General features: G+C 55.3%; 1 protein-coding gene across 1 annotated transcript in view; it reads left to right on the forward strand.

Annotated features, from left to right (window-relative positions):
• The window catches only part of ALX4 (ALX homeobox 4), a 40957-nt gene extending 26760 nt beyond the window's left edge, over window positions 1-14197 (forward strand). The window contains exons 2-4 of the mRNA XM_004585386.2: window positions 5455-5765; window positions 11305-11433; window positions 13145-14197. Of these exons, the coding sequence (XP_004585443.2) occupies window positions 5455-5765; window positions 11305-11433; window positions 13145-13474 (770 nt within the window). The 3' untranslated portion in view covers window positions 13475-14197. The remainder of the gene's footprint in view (window positions 1-5454; window positions 5766-11304; window positions 11434-13144) is intronic.
• The last annotated feature ends 521 nt before the right edge of the window (window positions 14198-14718 follow it).

Raw genomic sequence — 14718 nt, forward strand, 5'->3', positions numbered from 1 at the left:
CAGTACCTCCAGCATAACTTACCGAACCCATCTAAAAGCTCTCATTTGAGCAGGGTGGCAGATGTGGCCTGTGGGGATGTGATCAATGGCTGATCTTTCACCCCACCGCACCCCTGCCTGACTGTTTGGAAAGCCGTGGGTTTTGCCAGTGCCCTTTAAATAGCATGAAAGGGCCCCATGCTGGCCTGTTTAGTTTAAGGAGATTACATCGGTGCCATGCATGCAGCCACGGGGTGTGTGGAGCCGGCTTGGCTGAGAACAGTGTGAACAGCGCGTCCCCAGGAGAACAGATGTTTGCAGGCAAACCCGTGGAGGATAAAACTGCTCAGACTCCTTAGCCAGGTGTACCTTATGCACAGCCCGAGCAGACAGACACACACACACAAACACGCACACACGCATGTCGCCCATGTCCAGATCCACCCACACACGTCTAGAGATCTGTGCACTCACACGTGTACTCAAACGCAGACATGCAGTACACTCCCCACAGTCACAGTGAACCCGCACAGTCACTAACACACACTCAGTAACAGAGTCACACACAATACTAACACACACCCACATGCAGTAAACTTGCACACGCATCCTCACCCTCACCTGTACATGTGCCTGCGGGCATTCACATCTCACCTGCCGGGTGCCTGCAAGCACACACCTACGTGCCCACTCCATCCTACACTCGCCCATAGGCAACCACACTCGTGGTGCTCACACCCGTTTCCAAAGGCAGACTGGCTGGTGCTGTGCCCTCGGGAGTGTGTGCTCGCTGCATCCTCCAAATGGCTTCAGAGCTTCACACTCCTTAGCTCACAGCTCCCCGGCCTGCTTTCCTTGGAGTCTCTCAAGGGCTTCCATGTCATTGGAACAGAGGTGAACCCAGACCTAAGACGAGTGAGTGAGTGTGTGTGTGTGTGTGTGTGAGACGGGGGAGGTGGGGCGGGATGGAATGGAAGGGAGGGAGTTTTCCGTTCGTGCCTGGAGCAGATAGCTGACAGCCAGAGCGGTCTGGCCGCAGAAAAGGGGGCTCCAAGAAGGGATGGATGGCCCGTCCCCGCAGGAAGTCAGGATATGGCGAGGGGATGCTCTGTGGCTTCCGACTGACCACAGAACCTTGAACTGAATGCTGTCCGTTGCATCATTTGCAGCCAAGGGCGGTAACATTAACCTGGTCTCATCGTCATAGCGTCTGCCCTAGGCACATACCTTCCACGAGTCATGTGTTGCTCTGTGTGTCTCACGAGTGGACATGCGCAGTTCACATATGCACAAGTATTTGATTCTCATCAGTGCCCCAGGATTTACTTCCAGATCAAGATTGGGAAGCTGGGACCGGTGCTGTGGCACCAATGTGGTGCCAGCATGCTAAATGAGCTACCGGTTCAAGTCCCGGCTGCTCCACTTCCCATCTAGCTCCCTGCTAACGTGCCTGGGAAAGCAGATGATTGCCAAAGGGCTTGCATCTCTGCCATCCAAATGGGAGACCTTGGCTGCTGATTTTGACCTGGCTGTTGTGGCCATTTGGGGAGTGAACCAGCAGATGGAAGATCCTTTCTCTCTCTGAAACTCTGCCTTTCAAATCAATAAATATTTTGCTTTAAAAAAAAAAAGACTGGGAAGCTGCAGGTGGCAATTGTGTTGTTCAGAATCCCACAGCCCTGGGATGATCCCCATAGGGCTCTCCCACCTTCTACAGGGAGACTCTCAGCCGAGAGCTGCTTCCCAGTGGACGGGAGAGGAGGCTGGCCCTCTTCTGCTCAGCTTCATGCCAGCACTGGAGTTGCTGAGCCCTGAGGAAGGCTTGTCCAGTGGCCTGGCACACTGCAGGGGGCCTTGTCTCTCTGTGCCAGCCCCATGGGCTCCGGATAAACACTGCCCAAGATTTCCCAGATGCTGGTTTGTGTTTGACAGGCTCTGTCATGACCCCACTCTCCTGGCTTCCGCTTCCCATCCCGGCTGGCACCCCGGCTGCTCCTTGTGGAGGCGGGGGGAGTCTCTCAGGGTCCTGGGCCCCTGCCACGTGAGCTGCCGGCCTTGCGTAGTTGGCACTGGATGTTGCGTGCCCCTCTGTAGTGTGCCCTGACCCCTCCCCTCTTGCTCACTCTGCAGGAGGACGAATTGGTACGCGTGGTCATTCAGCTGCCACACCCCAGGCACCCCACGGAGCACTGGTACACAGCAGGTGCACAGACACAGTCCATCTGAATGAGAGCTCAGTGACGTTTGCTGGGAATTGGGTGAACACCTACTGCGCTCTGCCTTCTGTTTTAAGCTAAACTCTGGGCTGAGAAGGACAAATGACAGGAGGCCCCAAGATTTTTGTTTTTTAAATTTTTATTTGAAAGGCAGATTTACAGAGAAAAGTAGAGGCATAGAGATTTTTTTTCCATCTGCTGTTCTATTCTCCAAGTGGCGGCAGTTGCAGCTGGAACGAAGCTGTTACATATCAGGAGTCAGGCGTTTCTTCCTGGTCTCCCACATGGGTGCAGGGACCTAAGTACTTGAATCATCCTCCGCTGCTTTCCCAGGCCATAAGCAGAAAACTAGACCGAAAGTGGGGCTGCTGGGACTTGAGCCAGTGCCCATATAGGATATTGGCACAGCAGACAGAGCTTTAGCCTGCTATCCCATGGCAGTGGCTCCAGAACTGACTACATGTGGATGGAACTGAACACCCACAGCTTGAGCAGGTCAGCAAACACAGGTTTGATTGGAGAGGCTGAGCAGAAGATAGAGGATGGTTGCAGTCTGGGCAGGCTGCCTGGAGGAGGTGGCATTTGATGCCATCTTAGAGGCCAGCTGGAGAGAAGGGATGCTTTAGGCTGGTGGCTGGAGTTCAGAGCTTGGGGAGACCAAGGAAGCTGGTGGATTCCTTTGTTAAGGAGTGATCCAGCCTCAGTGTCAGGGTCTCCGTGTTCGGTGGCTATAATGTTGAAAAGGAAGAGCTACATCCTGCCCCTCCCTGTTGGATGCTGGGCTAACGGCCTAAGACTACAGGGCTGGGAGCAGAGGGCAAGCCAGGAGCTTGAGGCTGCAGCTCTGGCAGTTATTAGGGCACAGCCTCTCTTCTTGCCAGACTCAGTTTCCCCATAGTTAAAAGTGAGACTCTAATTAATGGAGAAAAAATAATAATAAAAAATAATAATAATAATAAAAAAAAAGTGAGACTCTGGGGCTGGCGTTGTGGTATACTGGGTGAAGCTTCTGTTTACAGTGCCAGCACCACATATGGGAACCAGTTTATGTCCTGGCTGCCCCATTTCTTTCTTTTTTTAATAAAGACTTTTTTATTGGAAAGTAATATTTACAGAGAGAAGAAGAGACAGAGAGGAAGATCTTCTGTCCACTAGTTCACTCCCCAAGTGGATGCAACAGCTGGAGCTGAGCTGATCCAAAGCCAGGAGCCTCTTCCGGGTCTGCCACGTGGGTGCCAGGGTCCCAAGGCCTTGGGCCGTCTTCAACTGCTTTCCCATCTCCACCTCCCATCCAACTCCCTGTTTGTGGCCTGGCTTTAGCCTGGCCGAGCCGCAGCTGTTGTGGCCATTTGAGGGAGTGAACCAGCAAATGGAATCCCTCTCTCTCTCTCCCCCTCTAACTCTGGCTTTCAAATAAAATGAATCTATAGAACAACAACACTAGAGCACGCATCTCTGCAGGTGCCTACCATCCCTTGGTCCCCGCAGCATGGATTTCTCTGCCCATTGTCGTGCCGGCTGGTCCCTGTCCCAGTCCCCTCCGGTACACAGGATTACAGGTTCAGGTCCCAGAGCTGGTGCGGAGGCTGGAGGGCACAGGGGCTGCCCACCCTCAATGCAGCCCTGGCCTCCAGGAAGTTACATAACAAGGATGTTTATTTTTGGTGAAGCTGGGTGAGATTTAGTTCCTTTAAAAAAAAAAACAACTTAAAACTTACTTGTCTGCCATAAAGATAAATATCTTTGCTGAAAGCTCTCCCTCCAGCTGCCAGCTGTAGTTTGCATAATGTCACCGAAGCCGAGGCCATGTCTGTGTGTGTGTGAGTGTGTGTGTGTGTACACATGGGCACATGCCTGGGCTCATGGGGCATCATGCGTCACGCCCTGGCTGCTCTGCCACCCTTAGGTCCCCTGCAGTTGGCCTGGGGGACTTAGCTCTACTCTTCCTGCTCATGCGTGGGGCGCGTGTGGCTGGCGAGGCACTCTCTGCTTTGCACTGTGCCCCCTGTGGTGCTGGAGGGGGACCCTGCCCAGGCACAGAGACCTTCACACCTGGAGAACTTCCCCAGGGTCAGGGTCTTGTGGCCGTGAACTGGTTGGTGCCTTGCTTGTTAACTTTTGGCTTCACAACTGTCCTGAGAAGGAAGATCCCACAGGTATCTTTGCTCTCGTTTTATGGAGGGGAAAACTGAGGATGTAGGGTGATTAAATAAAGTCTGCCCAAAACACAGAGCTAGAGAGTCTAAGTTTTGGTATTTGGGGTGGACTCCAGGGTCCCTACCCGCCCCCCCCCCCGCCCTCCTCCTAGCAGGGGGCCGGGGAGGTTTGCCTTGAATGCTGACTAGGCTGTTGGATGTGGCCAAGCTACATTCTGCTTCCTCATGAAAGCCTCTGCTTCTTCATCCACCACCTGCCTGGGTGGAGGGTGCTTCCAGCTGTGAGCATTTAGGGAGTCCCACCCTATCCCATGGAAGTGGCTTTGGGTGGCAGCAGCCCAGTGAGAGGCAAGGTGACCCATGTCTTATATCCACCCAGTCCCAAAGAAGTAAGCCCCCTTTTTAAATTTTAATTTTAAAGTTTTTTTTCTCATTGGAAAGATTTACAGAGAGTTTCCATCCAGTGGTTCGCTCCCCAAGTGGCCACAATGGCTAGAGCTGAGCTGATCTGAGGCCAGGAGCTTCTTCCAGGTCTCCCACGTGGGTGCAGGGTCCCAAGGCTTTGGGCCATGTTCTGCTGCTTTCCCAGGCCCAGGCAGGGAGCTGGATGGGAAGTGGAGTAGCCAGAACATGAACTAGTACCCATAAGGGATCCTAGGTATGCAAGGTGAGGATTTAGCCACTAGGCTAACACACCAGCCCAAGAAGCCCCTTCTGTTGGACAGTAGGTGGGAACAGTGGGAGGGTGGGTTGGCAGGCAAGGAGAAGGGACCCCTCACACTGGGTCCTTAGGCAGAGGCTCCATGACTCTTGTTGAATCCCTCAAGTGGAATTGAAAGTGATTGAAGTCAACCAGACCAACTCAGAGCCAACTAACAATGGTGCTGGAAGAAATACATCTCAAGATGATGGCGAAGAAGCCCAGGAAGGGGGTTTGCCACATGGGGGTAACACGTGGGATCCTCAGTCTTCCACCTTCACCCCTAATGTGCTTCGGGGAGCATGGCTCCCCTGGTACGTTCTCCCCACCCAATGCTCTGTCCTGCCTTATTTGGCTTAGCCATAGTTTCTGATCTTGTCTTGCTCCCCCTTTCCCCTCCCAGCTAAGGAGAGCTCCCTGGGGGAGCCGGAGCTACCACCGGACTCTGACACAGTGGGCATGGATGGCAGCTACCTCAGTGTGAAGGAGGCTGGGGTGAAGGGGCCCCAGGACCGGGCCAGCGCCGACCTCCCCAGCCCGCTGGAGAAGGCTGACTCCGAGAGTAACAAGGGCAAGAAGCGGCGGAATCGCACCACCTTCACCAGCTACCAGCTGGAGGAGCTGGAGAAGGTCTTCCAGAAGACCCATTACCCGGATGTGTACGCTCGGGAGCAGCTGGCCATGAGGACGGATCTCACCGAGGCACGCGTACAGGTCAGTGAGGGCTGCAGCTGGGGGCACCTGACTGAGCCTCAAGCACCCTGAGTGCTGTGTAGCTCGGGGTCCAGCCAGGCAGAGCGAATGGGGGCTCCAAGTGTGCCCGATGTGTCTCTGTCCCTGACCCAAGTGCCTCTGCTTTGATCCACTTTCATACTGGGCTTATGTCTGTACTGGGGGGCAGGGCTGAAAGTGGGAGGGCCCTGTGGAGGAGCAGGAAACTGCCAGCTGGGTCTCTGGGCTCAGAGGGTGTGAGAGTCTGGGCCCTCTCGTGACGTACCTGGAGCTCTCATTTCAGACCAGAAATAGGACATTTAAAGCAGCTCTAGGGCAGCAGCTGGAATGTTCCAGTCAGGCTGGGATGGCTGCCTCTTTGCCCGGCTTTCCCATCCTGACTCAGCATGCTTCCTCTGAGAGGTCCTCCTGACCACAACTGCTACAGCAGGAGCACCTAGCACCACTCAGCCAGTAACACGTCACCCAGCACAACCCAAGTCAAAGCAACACCACCCAACAGTCCACCACCAACCCAGTCCAACCCAACACAGCACAGCAGTACTCAGCAGTACTCAGCACAACAGAACAGAACCCAACATAGAGCAACACCACCCAACAAAACACAACCAACACGGCACAACACAACACAGTCAAAGCAACGCCACACAGCAGAACCCGACACAACCCAATACAGCACCATGGAACCCAACTCAACTCAGTGTCACCCAAAATAACTTAAACCAACACAGCACAACCAGGTCACCTTCCATCATATGATCCTATTTTATCTCATTTCTAGAGTGCATGACTGACTAAAGTATTGTTTCTTTGCACTTGAAGGCGAGTTCTTTGAAGACAGGCACTATCTGACTGACTCTATACTCGCACTGCTTATAGGGACAGGTCAAACACAGAGCCTCAGGGCCAAAGAATAAGGATATGTGGGCTCATTGACCTGCTTCCACCAGAGAGGAGTGATCTACTCTGTTCCCAGAAATCATAGTGAAGGAAAAGCCAGAAGCAAAGCAGAGATGACTGAGCTGCTAATGTCCAGGTGACAAAAATCCACCCAACAAAACGCGAGCTTCAGCTAAACTGAAGGAAGGCCCAGCAGCTCCTTCTGCTTTTCCAGCCCAAGGCCTGGTAGACACCAGCAGACCCCTCCGAACCTACCCTCAGCTCCAGTCGATGGATGTACATGGAGCTATTGTGGCAGGTGAAGCCTGGCACACTCCTGCAGGCATTACATTGAGGTGGGCAAAGCCATTCTTATGTTCAGCGTGAGTGTGCGTATCTCTTGCAGTGTCAGGATTTCCTGTGTTGGGAGGGAGCATGCCCTGTTTAGCACAAACGGGAATGGCACTGAGGCCTGCATAACAGTTTTCTGTCCGCCATATAGGAAAAACAGTGTTGCCTTTGCATACACACACGTGCAAATGTGTGTCTACTTCCAGAGGGAGAGAGAGAGAGAGAGAGAAAAAAAAAAACCTCCCTCGACTGAGTCACTCCCCAAATGGCTGCGGTGGCTGGAGCTGCACCAGACTGAAGCCAGAAATCTGGAGCTGCATATGGGTTTCCCCATGTGGGGAGCAGGGACGCGCATCATTAGACCATCTTTGACTTACTTGCTGTGTGCATTAGCAGGGAGGTAGATCAAAAACGGAGCAACCAAGACTTGAACCAGTGCTCTGATGGAGGATTTTGGCATCGCCAGTGGCAGCTTAACCTGATGTGCCACAACTCTGGCTCTTGGGTTTTTTTTGTTTGCTTGTTTAAGATTTATTTTTTATTTTATTGGAGAGTCATATATACAGACAGGAGGAAAGACAGAGAGGAAGATCTTCTGTCCATTGATTCACTCCCCAAGTAGCTTCAGTGGCCAGAGCCATGTGGATTCAAAACCAGGAGCCTCTTCCGGGTATCCCACATGAGTACAGGGTCCCAAGGTTTTGGGCCATTCTTGACTGCTTTCCCAGGCCACAAGTAGGGAACTGGATGGGAAGCGGGGCCGCCAGGATATAAACTGGCGCCCATATGGGATTCTGGCACATGCAAGGCGAGGACTTTAGCCACTAGGCTACCACGCTGGGCCCCCGGCTCTTGTTTTAATCTAAGAATAAGAACAGCATGCTGAAATGGCGATGCCATTAGGTGAGAAGTCTAGGCTGAGGGTCATTAGTTACCACTGAGCCCAAACATCAACCCTGAGCTTCCTGGCAGCCAAGGCAGAAAGGGGAACCTTAATGGGTTGTGTGCCTTACTGCCTAATGGGAAGATCATGGAATCCCAGAAAAATTATGCAGGCAGGAATCGTGGGATCTCTTGGGACAGCCAACCTGGAAGAGGCCCAGAGGTGGGATGTGATCGCCTGGAGTTGACCATATCGCAGTGGTGTGGAACCTTGGAATCGCAGCCTCCCGGATCCCAGGCCAGGGCTTCTTTGCCTTTGGTTAGCTTCCCGGGATTTGTGCCAGATTATTCCATGTCCTTTTGTTTGTATAGCAGCAGCAGGGTGGGTGGGATCTCCGTGTGCGTCAGACTGCTGGGTTGAGCCCTGAGCCTGGCAGTGTCCAGGGTGGGGGTGGGGCTGTCATGGAACGCTTCTCCCCTACCTGCAGACTCTGTTCAGCTGGTGGTGGCAAGCTAGTTTAAGGTGCCTGATGTGGAGTGCCAGTGGGGATAAGGAGGAGGTGACAGGGCCAACAAGGGGCGGTGGGTGGGTGGGGGGATCCAAGACGGACATTTCCTGGGAAGAAGCCTAGGGTTTGGCCCTGCTCCAGGGGGGCTGCAGGGGCCTCTCTCTGCTGTGTCTGGGATTCCCATCCCTGCAGCTGGTGTCTGAAGACAATAAGACAGGCCTCCCCGCCCTGGGCCACCCCGCCCTGGCCCCAGATGGGCTGCGGTTAGGAGGCCTCCGCCAAGACAGTTGGTTCCTTGCACAGCCCAGTCCTCAGGAAAGGTCTGTGGTTGGCTGAGCCCAGGGGCCTGGGGCGGAGGGTGTTAGAGCGGGGTGGTCCTGGGGTGCCACTGGGACCTGGTGGTGGAGTTCTCCCTTCCCTAGGGTCGTGCTCCCAGAGCTGCCCTGGGGGGGCGGGTGTCGTGAAGGGCAAGGTGTGCCATGGAGGGGAGCCCTGCCACTGGGCCTGGTGAGGAGTAAGGGTCTTGCATGGCCAGCCAGGCTTGACCTGGCCAGAGAAGAAAGAGCAGAAGGGGTAAAAGGCAGAGGCCAAAAGGGGAAGGAGGAAATGGGCACCGCTCTGTGCTACTGGCCGCCTAGCTATCCTTGCTTTTCTTGCTCATGCCTTCCATCAAGGAAGCCTTCAGCCTAATCCCATCCCTCCTGCCTCGGTAACAAGCTCCCTCCACCCTCCCACCCTGCCCCCACACTCCTCCCTTCAGTTCTAGACCCCACGTTGACCACTAGCCACTTGTTGCCACCCCCCAAGTCCTTCCAGCCCTGCCCTGTTCTTTGCCCCCCTTCCTGCCACCTGGAACCCACAGTCACTGGGAAACATCTCCCCCCACCCCACCCCCACACCCCCCCACAGCAGCAGAAGCCAGACTGCACTTGCCTTGCCCCCCCCAGCAGGAAAGGAGCTGAGGTCCGTCCCCTCCCCCTCCCCGGCTCCCCCCACAGCCAACCCTGGGAGGCTTGAGGCAGGGGTGGAGAGACTGAACTAAGCCTGCAGGAAATTAAACATGAAATGAAAACAAGCTCTCTGATTCATTCTCTCCTCCTGCCCCTCTAACCCCCAGGCCAGGCCACTGATAAAGGGGGATCCCATTTCGGCAGTACAGAGGGGAGACCCCCCTCTGTGCCCTAGGCTCCCTGTGGGCAGTAGCCTGGGCCTGGAAGCTTCCAGAGCAGGCCTGACACAGCTCCCTCCCCCCTCCACTCCTGGCACCACCCCCCTTCCCCAGCAGTCCAAGAGAAGCTAGTCCCCAAGGAATGTGCTACAGCTCCTGGGAGGGGTATGTGTGCACTCACCCTCACGTGTACCAAGGATCAGGAATGGGAAGGTGGGCTGCAGTGGAGGGGGGGCATCTCTTCTCCCCCTCCCGGCACTAAGACGAGACATGCATCCCTTGACCTTTCTGATTGCTTTCCTCCAGAAAAAAAAAAAAAGCCAGTGAGAAAGGTCAGGAACAGTAAGAAAGCAAACAGCAAGTCCTCTGAAGCCTGGGGTCTGCATTTCCCATCATCTCCCTCCCCCACTGCTGGCGCACCAGGCACCTTCCCTGCGAAGATCTGCACTGATGCCGCCCCATTGGACAGATGCAGACAGTGAGGCCAGCTGTGCTCCGCTGAACTCATCAGCCAGCTTTCCTGGAAGCCCAGGCAGCTTTCTCCTTTCTCGCCCTAGGTCCGGGAGGAGCACTTACTGCTCCCAGGCAGATGGGTCAGGCAGGGCTGCTCTTGCTGTGTGTGGTTCGGTAGCAGGCAGTGCTGGGCGTGATGGGTGTGGGAAGGTTATCCATCCACACAGTGGGACAACACCTTGGACTCTTCGTGACTCTTCAGCCAAGGGTCCTGGTCATTGCCCTGGGCTTTGGTCCCCAGGTTATGTCTAGGGGAGCTGCTTGGCAGGTGTGCCCACTTAACATTGCAACCAAGTAATGGATCAGGAGTAGCGGATCCCAAGGGGGAGCACTTGACCATGGACATGTTCCTGTCAAGGAAATGGATCCAGCATTTCCTGCCAAGCAGCAGTCAGCACCCCGTGCTGCACCCTGTGCCCTGTGGCAGGTGGGCCTCCATGGCTGCTCAGCACCAGGCCACCCCCATCCTCTACAGCAAGCCCCTCATTTCTCCCACCTCCCTGTTCCCTGCTTTCCCATGACTGCCCTGTTCATGACATCTCACAGTTTCTGGAACTGCCTTACTATTTCTAAAGCCAGGCCTGGACTTAGCTCCTTCTAGCCAAGCACTCAAGGACCAGCTTGGGTCCTCTTTCCCAGGAGCCTTCCCTGATTGACTCTCTCACCCAGTCAAGCATCCCCAGTTAGTCCCCAGGGCTCCTCCTTGCTTAAACAATTTGGAGGGAGGTCTGATCTGGGAGACTGTTTCCAATAAGAAAGCTACAGGGAGCATGTGGGGGGATGGGTAGGGCCCCCTTAGCCCCACGAGTGTGCTTCCTGGGAACCACACATGGCCATCTGGGAACAGGATGTCTGGGGAAGCAGGCACAGCTTTGCTCTTGGGTTCCCTCCGAGGGTCTGGTGCACCTAGGCTGAGCTTGGTCAGGGGACCACTAGGGAGTTAACAAGTAGCAGGTCACATGTGCATAATGCTTGCCCCCTATTGGTTCTGAAGCTTAGGAAAACCTGGTTTCTAGTCCAGAACCAAGGTGCTACCCTCCCTGGCTCAGGGTTGATGATTTTAGACCCAAGCTCTTGAGGATGAAGGCCAAGGCTGACTGGACCTGTACCCTTGCCAGTCTCAACACAAGCATCGCCACTAGGGGTGGGAGGTACAAGAGGTCAGTCTGCAGCTGCCTGACCCCTGCCTGACCCCTGCACCGGCTGCTTTATCCTGCAGGTCTGGTTCCAGAACCGCCGAGCCAAGTGGAGAAAGAGGGAGCGCTTTGGGCAGATGCAGCAGGTTCGAACCCACTTCTCCACAGCCTACGAGCTGCCCCTCCTCACCCGAGCGGAGAACTATGCCCAGGTGAGGCACTGCCACTGGCTGCTCTGCTCCCTGTACCCCAAAACTCAGAATGGGCTCCTGCCACTGGTGAGGGGTAGGACTAGGTCCTTGGGGGGCCAGCAGGTTGCCTGCGCCAGGTGACCACTTAGCTTTATTCCAGCTGTGTGCCTATTTGCACCAGAAGGTGGCTAGCTCCGGGCTGTTCCTACCCATCATCATCACCATCGTCATCAATGTCCAAGATCTGGCTGGGTTCAGGCAAGACAAGTTTGGGACAGCGAGAGTGGCCTCGCAAGCCGCTATACTGAGTGAGCTTTCTGTCACTGTCATGGAAGACAGCAAACTTTGTGTAATGAAAAAAGCCCTCTAAGCTCTCAGCTTTGGAGGTACAGTATTCCAAGGTGAGGTGGCCCCTTGGCTTGGGGTCTGGTAAGGGTGGCTGGTGGAAACACACCATGGCAGGAACATGTCTGTGTGGGGAGGAGCTTATGGTAAGCAGTGGGCGGGAGGGGGACAGCTGGGGTCTCCCAATTCCTTGCAAAGGAGCCTAGGGAACTGCCACCAGGCTTAAAAATTTCATTGCCTCATCATGTTGCTGTGGGGACCGAGCCTTTGTTTTTTTTTTTTTTTTTTTTAAGGTTTATTTATTTTTCTTGGAAAGGCAACTCATTTATAGAGAGGAGAGACAGAAAGAAAGATCTTCTGTTCACTGGTTCACTCTCCAAATGTCCATAATTGCCAGAGCTGCGCCGATCTGAAGTCAGGAGCCAGGGGCTTCTCCTGGGTCTCTTACATAGGTGTAGGGTCCCCAGGGTTTGGGCCTTGATTTCTGGTGCCCAAGAGCCAGGGTCATCCTCACCCTCCCACCACAGAGGGCAGGCCCCAGGTATCTGGCAAGTGGGAGGTACTGTGACACCCACCAGCTGTCCATAGTCTTGAGCCACATGGCCAGTCTGCCAGCCACTGGGAGGGTAGGTGAGCTGGAGTCTGCCAAGACCCTGATGGGCCAAGTTGGACCTCCACACACATCTACTTCCTGCTAAACACTTAGGAGGCATGGGAAGGTGGCCACTGGGAGTAAAGAAATAGCAGTGCCCTGATGGAAAATAAGGTTGAAGTGAAACCCCCACTTGCATTGGACATGACCGCCTTCTGTATCCCAGGACATGTGGCTTTCCAACCTGGGTCCTCTGTCCCCTTCTGGGACCCTGGTACCCTCAGGGCAAGCTCTGGAAGCTCCGCTCCTGACCTTGGCTTCTGGGAGGACTTAATTCTCCACTTCTCACCTGTACCTGTTGAACCAGAGCTTCTACTCCTAACCTTAAAGCTCTCTGGGTTGAGATGGTCTTACCTGGTTCAGGTGCCCAGCTTTAGGATGCACCAGGTCTGTTAGGGACTTCAGAGAGCAGTGAGACACATTAGCTGTCCATGGATGGTGAGACCACGTCTACTGGCTGAGGGAGGATGGACCCCCCCAGGCAACCCTTTCATGGACTTATAACTGAATCTCTATCAGTTGCTGGCCTGGCCCTAGAAACAGGGACCCCATAGTATGACCAGTTTTCCAGCAGCACCATGGCACTGTCCATCGAAGTTCAGCACACAGGAACGTTTTCAAAACAGTGGACTCAGCAGCATGGAGGGGGCTCAGCGAGTGATGAGGGGAGGGTGGAGGAATAGGCCAGCCCCCTCCACGCCAGCCCCTCATGCCTTGTCCCTTCACTCTTCCTAGATTCAGAACCCATCCTGGATCGGCAACAACGGGGCCGCATCCCCAGTGCCAGCCTGCGTGGTCCCCTGTGACCCTGTGCCCGCCTGCATGTCCCCTCACGCTCACCCTCCTGGCTCGGGGGCCAGCAGCGTCCCTGATTTCCTGAGTGTCTCAGGGGCCGGCAGTCACGTTGGCCAGACACACATGAGCAGCCTGTTTGGAGCGGCAGGCCTCAGCCCAGGCCTCAACGGCTACGAGCTGAACGGAGAGCCCGACCGCAAGACATCAAGCATCGCAGCCCTGCGCATGAAAGCCAAGGAGCACAGCGCTGCCATCTCGTGGGCCACATGACAGGGCCCCTTCTGCCCCGTCCTGTGCCCTGCCCTGCCTCCTCGGGGCTGCGGCCACACCCATGCTTTCCAGGCCCCAGCCCTTCCTCTCCCTCTTCCCTCATTCGACTTTGCTCTTAGGAACCTGGCCTGGGCCAGGGGCCTGGCCCTCAGCACTTTCAGCCACCCCACATCTGAGGCTCTGTGGATCACTGGGAGGGAGGGGGCGGCAGGTCCCTGCCTCTCCCTGGCACAGGCAGTAGAGAAAGACAGGTGGCTTCCTGCAGCTTTACATCCGCTGGAAGGCCCTTCCTCTCGCCTCCTGCTCCCGCCCTGCTGAGTTTCTGACTTTGAGTCAAAACTATATTCCCACCCAGCCTCGACAGCCCAGTCTGGTCCGTGCTTCACCATTCTGTGGAGACCCAGGTCACCAGGCTGGTGGCTGTACTCAAAGAACAGGTTGCCCAATTCCGGCCGGCTGCAGCCCCCGTGACCCTTATTCCCAAGATCACATGGAGTGCTGGATCCACTGAAAGAAAGGACTGGCAGACTGGAGATCCACGTGACCACCCAGCACCTTGGCTTCCGGGACAGCCGGGCTCTGGTGGGGTGACCCCTTGGAGACTAGATCTGTGCGGACACTGGGGAGGAGCTGGACCTCACATTCTACTGTTGCTGGAAGAAGATAAGCTCTGCAAAGGGAAAGGGCTGTGGGAGGAGTCTGGGCATGCATCCTAACAGGGAGGGTAGGATGCTTTATACTCCATCCAGGCAACGCTGAAGGCTCTGCTCCCCTGACCTCAGAACCCGTCCAGAAGGATATGGAGGGGTTGTGTGTCTTCCCAGTCCTGCATTGACCATCATGAGCTGGGCAGCAGTGTCTAGGCCTTGGAACACACAAGCTAGTACCTTCAGGTCAAGGAACAGCTCACAGGCCACTTGGCCAGGTTCAGCTTCTGAGTAGGAGGTACTTCCATGGCTGCGGACTGGCTGCCTTCTCCACTCATCTCTGGCACCACCCCATTCCTGTCCAGTGCCTGCCTCTCAGGACAGGTGGGGGCTCTGTGTTCTACTCCTGGTTGCCCCATCAGTCTCTCATAGAGCCTGCCCTTACCTGTCCCTTCTACCCGGAGCATCAGAACACAGCCCCTTTCTGTAGCCTTGGGGATGGCTCCGGGGGTTGAGCCCCTGTAGGCCCATGTCCCTGGGAGCGGGATGCCTCTGGAGCCAGGCTTCCCACCTGCCTACCTGACTTGACACGTGTAA

Source organism: Ochotona princeps, chromosome 4 (genome assembly GCF_030435755.1).
Source record: "Ochotona princeps isolate mOchPri1 chromosome 4, mOchPri1.hap1, whole genome shotgun sequence".
In the NCBI taxonomy this organism is placed as follows: domain Eukaryota; kingdom Metazoa; phylum Chordata; class Mammalia; order Lagomorpha; family Ochotonidae; genus Ochotona; species Ochotona princeps.